This window comes from Candoia aspera, chromosome 6 (genome assembly GCF_035149785.1).
Source record: "Candoia aspera isolate rCanAsp1 chromosome 6, rCanAsp1.hap2, whole genome shotgun sequence".
Taxonomy (NCBI): Eukaryota; Metazoa; Chordata; class Lepidosauria; order Squamata; family Boidae; genus Candoia; species Candoia aspera.
Window position 1 is genome coordinate 30,929,511 of NC_086158.1, and position 14,743 is coordinate 30,944,253.

Here is a 14,743-nt window from a genome sequence, read left to right on the forward strand (position 1 = left end):
GTTGGACCAGGCATTTTCCTGGAGTGCCTGCTCATACAGAAGCCCAGCCCATACATTCCTTCCCTTCAAATTAGTAGGAGATCATGTTAGCAGGCTCCTTAAAACCAACATCAAGGTCTTAAGCAGAAAGCTAGTTCACATTAGAAGTGAAGATATGAGGGTTATGCCACTTTTCTATTTCAACGGTGCTATGACACTCACAACTGAAAGCCAAAATCAATGCAATTGTTTTAATTTCAGAACATGGAACTCCAATGAACATATGAATAATTCACAGAAAATTATTCTCATAATGCAAAAAATAAATAAATAAAATAAAGCCAAAGGACTACTTAGAAAGCCATATGTGAAATGTGATGCATATTCATTAGCTTCCATTATGCAGTTCATAGTATGAGTTAATGTATACCAATTTCTTTTTTCTCAATGGTATGGAATAAAACTTAATACTTGTTAGGTTGCACTTATTTAATGTTAGAGACTTCTAATATTTAAACATACATGTAAATTTACATTTAAACCTTTCAGGATGGGGCAAACCATAAATCTAAAGTATTTTTTTAAAATCAAGATATTGAATTATATGATATAAATTCAAAATTAAGTCCCAAATACAAAATATGAACAGAATGTTCCAATCAATACTACATAGATACATACTACATTATACTGATTGAAATGTTTTTATTAAATGAAAATTAAACATTGTAAGGAAAAGATATCTAAATTAATGCAAGAATGACATCAAGTAACAGCTAATAATATCATGATGCCTCTTCACTCCAACTAGCCTACAGATCTTTAGAGAAAAAAGGCATTTCTTACAACTTTTTCACTAACACATTTCTTATATAAGTAGCCAAGTTAATTATTACAGTAAGTCCAGGAAATAATTCTTCTACAGAAAGAATAAAAAAGACAGATTTTGAAGGTTCCTGTCTATATAAAAACACTGAATTAAAATTGCTAGAAAACTGGATCATTGCCTCAATTAGCGCCATATCCTACATGTATTATCTTTGCTTCCTAAAAAGAAAGAATATTAGCATTAATTGTTAAATTCTTTTTTAAATCTATAATATCTAAACAATATTCTAAAGATTCATAATCATTAATGGAATACGCTAGATCACCAAAGTATTATGTTTATTTTATCAGAACCTGTATCTGTTTTATTTTTGCTGGTAATCAGTCGTTTAGCCTGTTCTTACCCTAAGTAATCCAACCAGTTATTGCTCTTGATTTTTAAAAATTAACCTTGCTGGCTTTTCACCTCAGAAAGAATCAAGCTATAATTTAGTGATAGATGATATCAATAGTTTCTGCCCAAATATCTTCAGTAAAAGCTCTCAGAAAGGATAAGAAAAATCTCTACTTGAAATCTTGGCAATGCTCTTTTATTCAGAGAAGATGCTATAGTGCTACATAGACTAATGGTCTAGATCAATATAAAACAGTTTTATATATTAAATATATATATTATATATTTTTAACAGTAAGCCAAAAAGCAGAAATAGCTTCCCACAATTATATTTTGCTTATTTTTATATGTAATACAACTGTTAAAGATAAACCATAAAGTAGGGGAATTACAATTCAGATTGTATCCTGATATATGGATTACAATATCGAATAAGATAGCACTTGCTTAAATTCTGTCTTAATGTCTTGCCTAATTCAGATCACAGGGGGAAAAAAAGTCAAACGTGACTCTGGAATAATAGTCAAATTTAATGCCTTCCCTATTCTTCTCTTGTTGCAATGTTTATCAATGTAGTAACACTTCAGCTAATTTTACATAACCTATTTAGAACAGAAGTCTAAGCAGATGTTAAATCCAAAAGTTGTTTTACTACATCCTCACATAAGAAATAAGAAATGTAAATAGATCAGTCCTCCCTCCCTCCAAACTGCCACTAATTTAATCCAATATGTATAATGAGTGGACTAAGGCAAGAGAAACTGGGATTTCACATTGCTTTATTTTTATTCACCACTACTGATCTAACATTCAAATGACCCATTAACTGAACCATTTCTAGTCTATGTATTAGTTACCTGTAATAATGATATTCCCTTTATAATTGAAAGCACAGGAAAATATCTCATCAGTGTGGCCTTCCAATATTTGAATGCATTGTCCTGTCTTAGGCTCCCAAAGTCGAGCTGTCTTATCTGAACTGGCTGTAAGAATACGACTTCCTTGAGGATTGAAACAGATCTTTAAAAAAAAAATGATACAATGATATTAAAAAAAAACATTTAAGAAAGTGGAATACTTTATTGCAGTTTGTCATCATAGTTCACGTGGTCCCCATTTAGAGAGGAAAATTAGCCTGGATTGATAATCTTTAAAGCCATTATACTGTAGCTTGCATTCTGTTTAAATATACAGCAATTGATTTGGGACAGCCAGTCTGGTGTAGTAGTGGCTAAACTGGGAAGCCATGAGTTCTACTCCTGTCATAGGCATGCAGCCAGTCAGGTGGTTCTGGGCTAGTCACTGTCAGCAAACAGTTGAATTAGGGCTGAAACAGAATGAAGTTTTTCATGGCAAGCCACCAGAAACTGACTCACTGTCTTTCTTCGCAGAATGGTACTTGTAAACAGTTTTGTAATATTAGAGAAGTAAAATTAGAGAAGTAAAAAATGTGGACATAATTATGAACTATTTAAGACTAGTTAAATTGTAGACTTAATTATGAACTAATGGATTCAAAGGTATGTCAGAAAACATGAACTACTGTTATCTTGATTGCTGTGGTTGCATATCAAAGTAGCAATTCATAGGCTGGAGATAGTTGTATGTCACATTCCAGTAAGTGGTAAAAATGAAAGAACCAGATACGAGTTCTAGAAAAACATGTGCAACATTCTGAATTAATTGAACTGCAGGAAACAATTATTCTGTAGGCGATTGGGCCATTCAGAGACATAGAATGACTGATAATGGTGACTGGTAAGTATCTGCTTTTGGACAATGTCTGTTTGTTTTGAATATATGGCTTAGGCATAAGTGTACACATGGAGAAAGAATCTAAAAGCATGATAGATTTGACAGCTTATGCTGAAAGATTTAGTGAAGGATTGAAGAGTGATTAGAAGTTCCAAAGGTTAGTAGAAGAGATAGAAAGGTAACTGGTAGTATGTGCAAGCTGCCACATTCCTTTCTAAATGGATGATGATGATGATGATGATGATGATGACGATGATGATGATGACGATGATGACGACTTACATACCACCTTTTACCCATAGGATGCTCTATTGCAGTGAATTATGCAAGTTATTATTTTAACTGATTATGTCTGATTTATTTTGTATTATACCAATCTGACCTGATATTCTAATAACCAAACAATATATTACAGTTAGAGTAGAGACACAAACAATTAAAACTCTATTAAGAATACAAAGACGAAGAAAAAAAATGCTTTCTTGGCCATATTCAAGTAGCAAAATATTTTATAAAAAATAAGCATAACTGCCAAAGTTTGAGTTTGAACAGCAGTACTGAAGAATTTGAAAACAAGTAAAAATCTTACCTTTGAAATTTCTCCTGTATGACCCTCAAGTTTTGCAATACATTTTTTTGTTTCTGCATCATATACTCTTGCTGATCCTTTAGTTAAAAAAAAAAGAATCTAAATAGCTTGATTACATTTTTGTTAAATCACTGACCAGACAATTAACTAATTTCACCTACCATCAGCTGAGGCACTTGCAATACGCTGGCCAGTATAATCGAAACAAATATCTAATACTTCATCATCGTGGCCTGTTAAGGTTGCCACCCGCTTGCCTGTCAAAGCATTCCAAAGCTGCAGTGTGAAGAGAAAGCATTAAAACAACCCACACAAATAATTTCAGGCAATCAAAAGCAGTATCTTTATATATTAGACTGGACTTTCATTGCAAGTATAGCTAGCCTTTAATCTTTTTCTCCAAAAGAATACAGAATTAGTGCAAATCAGAGTAAAAGATACTTTGTATGATATGATAGCAGTGTAAATTAGACATTTACTGAAATTCTTTTTTAATTAATGCAAGTTGCTCTTTTACAGAATTGTTATGGATAGATTTAGTTCACCAGATTTTAATATGTAGTTATGTTTTTTTTTCAGCCCAGGTTGGTATGTAGTGTATTATTATTGTTGTTGTTGTTCCTGAGCAGTTGACATGTGTTCCAGAAAGCATTTGAGTGATCTTAAAGTGATCTAAAGCTGTGACAAATATGTTATTAAATGCTCAATAAAAAGGTGACTGTCTAGTCTGCCAGTACTGTATAGTCAGGCTGGCCATGCATATATCTTTAATTTCTATGGATCTATATACTACTAAAACTCTCCTGTCTGTTTGTCTGTTTGTCACTTTCAATTTCCCAAAACGGTACATCACAGGGCAAAAATTTTTGAAGCAAGGTACCTCAAATGGGCTACATTAAAGAATGCATCCAAAATCCAGGACCCATGACTCCCATGGAATTGAAATTTCAGGGATCCTCACACCAGTCCTATTAGCAAAGTTGTGGCTGCTGCAGTGTCGCCGCTGTTAGCCATGGTCATGTGATAGTGATTTCAGATTACATTTCCCAGAAACCTGTATGTTGCGTGGTTCAAAGGAAGATGGCGTATCCCCACTCTTTCTCGCCTCCCTCTGACCCCCTATGCAATCGGCTGGCAGCAAGGCCCAATGGGTGAGTGGCAATTGGCTGCTTTGGAACTGAAGCCGAAAACTGACATCTCTTAACAGCGGTGGGCAGTGAGGGAAAGACAAGGAAGCAACTCAGATGCATGCTGGCGAGGTAGGGTTGGTTGCGGGGGGCACTGGTGGTTGATGGGTGAGCCCTCTTCCTCCCTAGAGGGAGGGGGCCCTTGGGGACATGCCGGGATAGGGAGTGGGGGTGCAGTTTTCCTCGCAGACCACAGCTCCCTTTGTTCCCCTTACCCCCAGCAAACTGGCAGGCAGTTCTGCGGGTCAGCCAAGGAGGAGGAGGAGGAGGGGCTTCACCAGGGCTCTGCTGAGGGTCATGAGGGGAGGGGAAATAGCACCAGTCTATATTACATGTGGAAAGGATGACCCAATGAATCATGGGTTGTCTAGTATACAATTGTAATTGAGGCTATGGCTGAAACATACTGTTCTCCAAAGTTCTAGAACACCTGGTTCATATCTGACTGCCTCTATTAGCGTCTAGCAGCTTATATGTTAGTTCTGAACTATGATTCTTATAAAATTATATACAGGAAGCAATATACTTTTGGTTGGATCTATATTTCAGAATCCCTGAAGAGAAACTAGGAACAGATTCTGAAAAGGGTCAGACAGCTCCAAAGAAGACATGACCAACTGGATCTTTTTGCTAGATTAAATATTTTGGAGGAATAACGCCTTTCCATACAGAGCCCTATCATAACTGGCATTACACTATTTTACCATGCATGTTTTGTCCATAGATCCAGTAATTATCAGAGTACAATCCCAATTGAATTGTGCGCTGCTTATTTCTGCACGATGGCCTATTAAAGTATGCATTCTCCTGATGGGAGAGAGAGTAAATTTCAAGTTAGATGGTTGTTGAACAGTTACATAAACATATTATACACAAACAGACATCCATGGGAAAAAAGTTGGAGAAATCCTATAGATAGTGCTGTCCTTGATATGTTTATTTGATAAGTATCACAATTCAGTTAGAATTCTTTCCAAATAAATATGCACAAGAATGCAACCTTAGTATTAAAATATGGTATTTGACTGTAACTTTTCTCTCCAGAAGCTTAGGCAGAAAAGCCTAATGAGTAGTTTGCACTGTATTTATTTTCTATATGCCTACCAGCATTTTATCTTATAAAAGCACGGAGAATTAGTTTTAAAAGGTACAAGGTCACATGGTAAATATATAAATCAAGGAAACTGTCATTTCTCCATTAGGGACTCTTAGCAGTCATCTAATGATTGTTACTGCTATTTTGGGAAAATGATAACAGGCTTTGTATCACTTCAACTATGGTTAGGTGATGCTATGAAGACACTCTATGTCCCTAGTGAGGAAGTGGCCTGAGCTGGCTTGTGTTAAGTCTGTATCTGTTACACTTTAACAAGCAAGCATTTCAGTTTTGAAATTTTTCATATTCTTGAATTACATTGCCCTTTGGTGAGACAATATAGGTAGAATACTATTTAGGTGAAAAGGAAGACAAAAATTCATTTGGAGTCTAGAGAATAATAGAAGAATAACCCTAGAAAGTCACTTTGGTGTAGTGGTTAAGGCACCAGGCTAGAAATCGGGAGACTCTGAGTTCTAGTCCTGTCTTGTGCACGAAGCCAGCTGGGTGACCTTGGGCCAGTCACTCTCTCTTAACCCTAGGAAGGAGGCAATAGCAAACCACTTCTAAAAAACCTTGCCAAAAAAACTGCAGGGACTTGTCCAGGCAGTTGCCAGGATTCAACACACACACACACACACAAAAACCCAACAACCCACAACCCTATAGCAGGTATTCTTTTAAGCCCCATGTCCAGGAAGGTAATGCAAGCCTGTACCAAGGGTGTACATTCAAAAACCTGATCCTGAGGAAGCAGTTTTCAAAACCAGAGGGTTTTCAACCAAGATACGCAGGCAGCCAGGATAACCAGATCTTTTCAACCAAGATATGCAGGCAGCGGGATAACCAGATCTAGGCTACAAAAGTCCAGACAACTACCAGAAGGCAGCAAAGTGTTTGGATTTTCTGTATCTCTTTACTGCAATCTAGTTGTGGCAAGTTTTTGTAGCCCTGATTTTGATGCAGCACACTTTGCCACTTCAGCAAAGGATCGTTACCTTGTCATGGTGCTGGAGCTTGAGCACCTCAATGATGCCATGAGCTAAACCGTGAAGGGCCACCCAAGACGGGAAGGTCCTGACAGAGAGGTCAGACTAAATGTGATCCCTGGGGAAGGTAATGGCAACCCACCCCAGTATTCTTGCCGTGAAAACTAAATGGATCAGTACATCCAGAGATATGTCGGTATACCATCGGAAGATGAGACCCCCAGGTCGGAAGATGGTCAAAATGCTACTGGGGAGGAACAGAGGATGAGTTCAACTAGCCCCAGACGTGATGACGCAGATAGCTCAAAGCCGAAAGGACGGCTAGCGGCCGACGGTGCTGGTGGTGAACAGCGAATCCGATGTTCTAAGGATCAACACACCATTGGAACCTGGAATGTAAGATCTATGAGCCAGGGCAAATTGGATGTGGTTATTGGTGAGATGTAAAGATTAAAGATAGACATTTTGGGCGTCAGTGAACTGAAATGGACTGGAATGGGCCACTTCACATCAAATGACCACCAGATCTACTACTGTGGACAAGAGGACCACAGAAGAAATGGAGTAGCCTTCATAATTAATAGTCAAGTGGCTAAAGCAGTGCTTGGATACAATCCAAAAAACGATAGAATGATCTCAATTCAAATTCAGGGCAAGCCATCTAACATCACAGTGATCCAAATATACGCCCCAACCACAGATGCTGAAGAAGCTGAAGTAGAGCAGTTCTATGAGGATCTGCAGCACCTACTGGACAACACGCCTAAAAGAGATGTTATTTTCATCACGGGAGACTGGAATGCTAAGGTAGGCAGTCAAATGACACCTGGAATTACAGGTAAGCATGGCCTGGGTGAACAAAACGAAGCAGGACATAGGCTGATAGAATTTTGCCAAGACAACTCAATGTGCATAACAAATACTCTCTTCCAGCAACCTAAGAGACGGCTTTATACATGGACTTCCCCAGATGGACAACACCGAAACCAGATTGACTACATCCTTTGCAGCCAAAGGTGGCGGACATCTATACAGTTGGTAAAAACAAGACCAGGAGCTGACTGTAGTTCAGATCATGAACTTCTTCTTGCACAATTTAGGATCAGACTAAAGAGATTAGGGAAGACCCAGAGATCAGCTAGATATGAGCTCACTAATATTCCTAAGGAATATGCAGTGGAGGTGAAGAATAGATTTAAGGGACTGGACTTAGTAGATAGGGTCCCAGAAGAACTCTGGACAGAAGTCCGCAACATTGTCCAAGAGGCGGCAACAAAATACATCCCAAAGAAAGAGAAAACCAAGAAGGCAAAATGGCTGTCTGCTGAGACACTAGAAGTAGCCCAAGAAAGAAGGAAAGCAAAAGGCAACAGTGATAGGGAGAGATATGCCCAATTAAATGCAAAATTCCAGAGGTTAGCCAGAAGAGATAAGGAATTATTTTTAAACAAGCAATGTGCGGAAGTGGAAGAAGACAATAGAAGAGGAAGGACAAGAGACCTCTTCCAGAAAATTAGAAACATTGGAGGTAAATTCCAGGCAAAAATGGGTATGATCAAAAACAAAGATAGCAAGGACCTAACAGAAGAAGAAGAGATCAAGAAAAAGTGGCAAGAATATACAGAAGACCTGTATAGGAAGGATAACAATATCGGGGATAGCTTTGATGGTGTGGTCAGTGAGCTAGAGCTAGACATCCTGAAGAGTGAGGTTGAATGGGCCTTAAGAAGCATTGCTAATAACAAGGCAGCAGGAGACGACGGCATCCCAGCTGAACTGTTCAAAATCCTGCAAGATGATGCTGTCAAGGTAATGCATGCTATATGCCAGCAAATTTGGAAAACACAAGAATGGCCATCAGATTGGAAAAAATCAACTTATATCCCCATACCAAAAGGAAACACTAAAGAATGTTCAAACTATTGAACAATGGCACTCATTTCACATGCCAGTAAGGTAATGCTCAAGATCCTGCAAGGTAGACTTCAGCAATTCATGGAGCGAGAATTGCCAGATGTACAAGCTGGGTTTAGAAAAGGCAGAGGAACTAGGGACCAAATTGCCAATATCCGCTGGATAATGGAAAAAGCCAGGGAGTTTCAGAAAAAACATCTATTTCTGTTTTATTGACTATTCTAAAGCCTTTGACTGTGTGGATAACAAATTGTGGCAAGTTCTTAGTGGTATGGGGATACCAAGTCATCTTGTCTGCCTCCTGAAGAATCTGTATAACGACCAAGTAGCAACAGTAAGAACAGACCACGTAACAACGGACTGGTTTAAGATTGGGAAAGGAGTACGGCAGGGCTGTATACTCTCACCCTACCTATTCAACTTGTACGCAGAACACATCATGCGACATGCTGGGCTTGAGGAATCCAAGGCTGGAGTTAAAATCGCTGGAAGAAACATTAACAATCTCAGATATGCAGATGATACCACTTTGATGGCTGAAAGCGAAGAGGAACTGAGGAGCCTTATGATGAAGGTGAAAGAAGAAAGTGCAAAAGCTGGCTTGCAGCTAAACCTCAAAAAAACCAAGATTATGGCAACCAGCTTGATTGATAACTGGCAAATGGAGAAAATGTAGAGGCAGTGAAAGACTTTGTATTTCTAGGTGCGAAGATTACTGCAGATGCTGACTGCAGTCAGGAAATCAGAAGACGCTTAATCCTTGGGAGAAGAGCAATGACAAATCTCGATAAAATAATTAAGAGCAGAGACATCACACTGACAACAAAGGTCCGCATAGTTAAAGCAATGGTGTTCCCCATAGTAACATATGGCTACGAGAGCTGGACCATAAGGAAGGCTGAGAGAAGGAAGATGGATGCTTTGGAACTGTGGTGTTGGAGGAAAATTCTGAGAGTGCCTTGGACTGCAAGAAGATCAAACCAGTCTATCCTCCAGGAAATAAAGCCAGACTGCTCACTTGAGGGAAGGATATTAAAGGCAAAACTGAAGTACTTTGGCCACATAATGAGAAGACAGGACTCCCTGGAGAAGATGCTGATGCTAGGGAGAGTGGAAGGCAAAAGGAAGAGGGGCCGACCAAGGGCAAGGTGGATGGATGGTATTCTAGAGGTGACGGACTCGTCCCTGGGGGAGCTGGGAGTGTTGACGACTGACAGAAAGCTCTGGCGTGGGCTGGTCCATGAGGTCACGAAGAGTCAGAAGCGACTAAATGAATAAACAACAACAACACTTTGCCAACTAGTGATGGAGAGGGGAAAGTGTTGATGAGTAAGAGTAATATTCTGGGTTTGGAAAATTTGTTACTTATGTGGCTGACCAAGTACAACTGAGACATGTTAACTGCATGATTCTATATGTATGTTGTCATCTTCTACAAAGGCTGAAGAACTCTTCTGAGAGTTTAGATAGCACTAAGAGGATTCCGCTGATGGACTTTTAAACTCAATATAAAGGCGTTCATGTATTTATTATATACCCACTTTCCAAAAGCTACTTCAAGTGTAGAATATGAAAGAATATAAATATTCTTAAGTTGCATCATATGTTCTCCAAAAGTTGACAAGGATGCCACACTGTATATAACATACCAGCATATTAGCTGTTTGGCTGATTCGTTGCTGAGGAGTCTCACAGTGAAATAATGCACTTAGTTTTCATCCTTCTGGTTTCAAAAAATTTTGTTTGCTTAACATGCAGAAAAAATGTAAACAAAGCAATGTAGTGTTATAATATAGATATGAAAGATTTTGGAGTCTGTGGGTGCATCCGCACAACAACGTATGCTTGTTGAACTAGCTGAAATAAGCCATTGTCCACCGTGATTATTTGGCCAATCTCTGGTTTGTTATCACTGTTTTTATATCATTACATGCCACAATGCAGTCAGAAAGCCAACTGCAATCAGTAATTTCAAAATGTGGAAATCTGCCATAAAACAAAACATGGCTTATTCATTGACCCTACTGCACAATGCGTTAAGCAAAACTATATACAAACCACATAATGCACTGTATAACCCTAGCCTGTACAAAATAAGATTTCTGTATAGCACAACATAAAACAATATAAAATAGTACCTGCCCGTGCTAACATCCCATACTGCGACTGTATGGTCAAAAGAACCTGTGATGATTCTGTCTCCTGTGGTGTTAAACGATAATGCAATAATCTCTGCAGAGTGTCCCTACATTTTTATAAAAAAGAGGATTTCGTAGTAAAAATAATTATTTATACATACAGGCAGTACAAATGAACATTTTTTTCTGTTAGGCATGAAATGAGGTAAAAGGAAATCAGTGTAAAAGAAATCAGCAGAGTTGGAACCTGAGTGAGAAAATAAAGCCACTGGCTTGTGATGACATAATACGATTATAGTTTATAAAGCCTGACTGAAGTGTATGCGCGGCACAAGGGATACAAACAACATGGGAAACACAAAATATGAAGTGGAGGTGGGCTAGGGAGATTTGGGTTAAAATAGTCAGGTTGTGAATCTCATTTGGTGGACTGGATTAACTCCAACTAATCATCGATGATTATAAATAGGAGCGGGCAGGTGCTATAGTGTGCAGATGGGTTGACGGAGGCCATGGGAGGCTAGCGGAGTCTGTAAGAGGGCCAGTGGAGGCTGCAAGAAGGCCAGGAGAGGCTGCGCACAGGTTGGTCGAGGCTGTGGGCAAGCATGCACTACAAAATGCAGGCGGGCAGGGGTGTGCTACAGAGTACGAGATCCCTAGGATCTCATATTCCATAGCCATCTCCTCAGGAGAAGTGGTGGGAGCAACTTACTAGAGCAACTTACAGCCTTCCCTGCCAGCTTCCCCATTGACTTTGCTCGGAAAGCTTTCAGGGAAGGTTGCAAATGGCGATCACATGACTGTGGCTCACTGCAACATCATAATCGCGAGCTGGGCACCCAAGCACCTGGATCGTGATCACATGACCACAGTGGTTTGCGATGGGCAGAACTTCATGGACCACTCGTAAGGCCATTTTTTCAGCACTGCCATAACTTTGAACAGTTGCCAAACAAATGGACGTAAGGCGAGGACTACCTGTATTCTTTCAATAGCTTTTATTTTGTTTAAAACTTAGGGAAGTATCATATGCCTGTGCCTGCTAGAACTATAAACAACTGCAACCCACTGTTAATCTGACTACTTCTTCTCCATTCTGTATGTCCCATAATCTAGCCGTAGTATCCATGCTTCCAGTCGCAACTAGTGTGCTTTGAAGATTAAATGACAAGCAAACCTGTAAGATAAAAGAGGGAAAGCAGATATTTATAGAAATCCTTAGCTTTTGTATCTTCCTTGCTGTTAGGCAGGTGATAGCATGACAGAATGCAATTTCTGCTGAACTGTATCTTATTGGTTGCACAGGATTATAGACGGCAACAAGAAGATTAATGATTCACCTTCTCATGGATCTGAGGGCCTAAAAATTCACAGCCACTCAGTCTTGGAAGGCTTAAGGCTGAGCCTGTTCCTCCCTATCCAGACCTTCACAGCCTCCAGACACTGGGATAGGGCATTGGCAGCATCACTCGGATGGCCCGGGATCAAGACGTACAATTGGGGATAATCAGCATATTAATGATACCGAACTCTGAACCAATGGATGATATCTCCCAGCAATTTCATGTACATATTGAACAGGAGGAAAATGTTGAGCTCTGAGGCACCCCACAGACAAGGGGCTGAGGGTTTATTTATTTGTTTGTTTATTTTTCAATTTTCTGTTACCACCCATCTGCCCCCAAAGAGGGGTACTCTGGGTGGTATAAATTCCCCCTCCTGCCAACACCAACTGAAACTTGCCAGGAGAAAGGAGAACCATTGTAACACAGTGCCTCTAACTCCCAAACCCCACAGTCAGTCCAAAACAGTACCATGATCAACAGTATCAAAACCCATTGAGAAATCAATGAGCACAAGGATGAATATATCTCAGCTCCATCAAAGGTCATCAACAAGTGCAATTATTGCAGTCTCTGTACTGAACCCCAGCCTGAAACCTGATAGAAATGGGTGCAGATAATCAGCTTCATTAAGAATCCTCAGCAACTGCAGTCCAACCATCTTTTGTCATTATTGGAAACCTATAATGACTACAATGATCAAAAACTGCTGGGTCCAAGCACAGCTTCTTGAGGAGGGGGCACACTACCACCGCCTTCAAGGCCAAAGGAATCTTCTCCTCTCTGAAAGATGCTGACACTACAGCATGGATCCTGAACCTCCTGGGCAGCCTTAAGGAGGCTGGGGCCCTGATCTAATAAGGAGGTGGCTGAACTAAGTTTGAAGGATCCTGGCAACTTCATCAGGAGTCACAGACTCAACTCATCCCAGATAGCCTCTGTACAGATGTATAGCTAGCCTCTATCTATTTTGATCTTGTCAAGTTTCCAGGGAAAAAAATTAAATTAAACCACTGACATAGCCTATAAAAGCAGTTGTTCTGTTATTCGGAATGAGTACCTGAATTCCAAATTTATGTTGATACAAGACAAAGGGATTTGCCAGGTGTGTGCTTTATTCTATAATTTGGGAAAGGATAGAAGAAAACAGCCCTATGATGACATAATAGGATATATGTGAGTGTGACCAAATAAGTTTATCTGAAGCAGTTGCTTGAAGGAATAAAATCCTTCGAGAAACATGGAGCTGTCACCATTCTAAGTCTGATGTCTTCTTTAACATTATATTGAATACAATGTGGATTATGACACAGCACTGGGTATTTCTCACTAAGGGGAGAAAGAATAGCATCTGATTTTTTTCAGCATCTTTCTACAAATCCTATTGAAATCTAGCAGGTTTTAGTTCTGATTAGTAAATGTACAAACCAGTTAATTAATATCAAATACACATTTGAAGATTTAATAGATAAGGAAAGAAGTGACTGCTAAATAAGTTTGATTTTTTTAAAAATGAAGGCACATAAAGGATAAATACATTTATTATCACAAAAGGATATATCTAATGAAGTGGGCTGTGATCCATGAAAGCTTATGTGATAATCAACTTGTTAAAATGCCACAAGACCCTTAATTATTTTTGCTATCTCCCTGGAAATAGGAAGTTTTACCAGTTGGAATAAGGCTGCAACTATTCCAAAAATACAAAGATATTCCTTAAATTATCCCTAATTAACAAATTATTGGATAAAACCTATTTCAGTGTGACAAAAAACCTATTTTGTGACAAACAACATGCATTGTTAATTACTAATACAATTTTGATGAGATTCAGTGAATACAGCCACTCCTCATTTAGCGACTACCTCAGTTAGTGACCATTCATTAATAGGATAATAAATGGTAATAAAAAAAATATCTTCTGAGCAATGCACCTATGTATGACCAAATTTTGTTCACCTGCCAACAAAAGCCTTCAGTGTGAAACTGATTAAGGTCTGGTCAGTTTCAGAAAGCAGGCTGGATGGTTCTAACCACATAAGGTCACAGACCTGAGCTTGTTAACTTAGGGCTAGCACTTTTTAGGGACATGCACTACTGTGAAGAAAAGCAGCTCAGGAAGAGATGGCTCGTTTAAGCAATCTCTCTGCCCTGAGAGGGGGGGAAAAGGGGGAAAAATGGGTCAGGCATAGGACACTATATGGGAGAACTTTATCTGAATGAGATGGCAGCAACCAATGATCTTCACAGCATCTCTCTCTGTCTCTTTTTCTATTTCTGTCTCTCTCTGTCATGTGTTCACTTAACCATTTCACTTAACAATAAAGTTGCTGGAATGGATAGCAGTCGCTAAATGAGGAGAGGGTGCATACAACATTGTTTAAAGGGGTTTGAAGGAATTGAAATAACTCTGTATTAGAGAAGTGTGGAAATTTTCAAGTCTAAAATGGGTTGTTCTATTTCATAAGAAGCATTCCAACTTCAAAACAACTGTTCTGAGCTTGAAGCGAATCATGTCAAGTTTGGAACAC

The 14,743-nt window shown here is 39.1% G+C and overlaps 1 protein-coding gene across 1 annotated transcript in view; it reads right to left on the minus strand.

Moving 5' to 3' along the window:
* Positions 1-216: 216 nt before the first annotated feature.
* DAW1 (dynein assembly factor with WD repeats 1) overlaps positions 217-14,743 on the minus strand; it is a 35,289-nt gene continuing 20,762 nt past the window's right edge. The window contains exons 7-13 of the mRNA XM_063306104.1: positions 11,939-12,046; positions 10,870-10,976; positions 5,437-5,539; positions 3,707-3,821; positions 3,546-3,622; positions 2,059-2,221; positions 217-1,026 (exon numbers count right to left, since the gene is read on the minus strand). Of these exons, the coding sequence (XP_063162174.1) occupies positions 992-1,026; positions 2,059-2,221; positions 3,546-3,622; positions 3,707-3,821; positions 5,437-5,539; positions 10,870-10,976; positions 11,939-12,046 (708 nt within the window). The 3' untranslated portion in view covers positions 217-991. The remainder of the gene's footprint in view (positions 1,027-2,058; positions 2,222-3,545; positions 3,623-3,706; positions 3,822-5,436; positions 5,540-10,869; positions 10,977-11,938; positions 12,047-14,743) is intronic.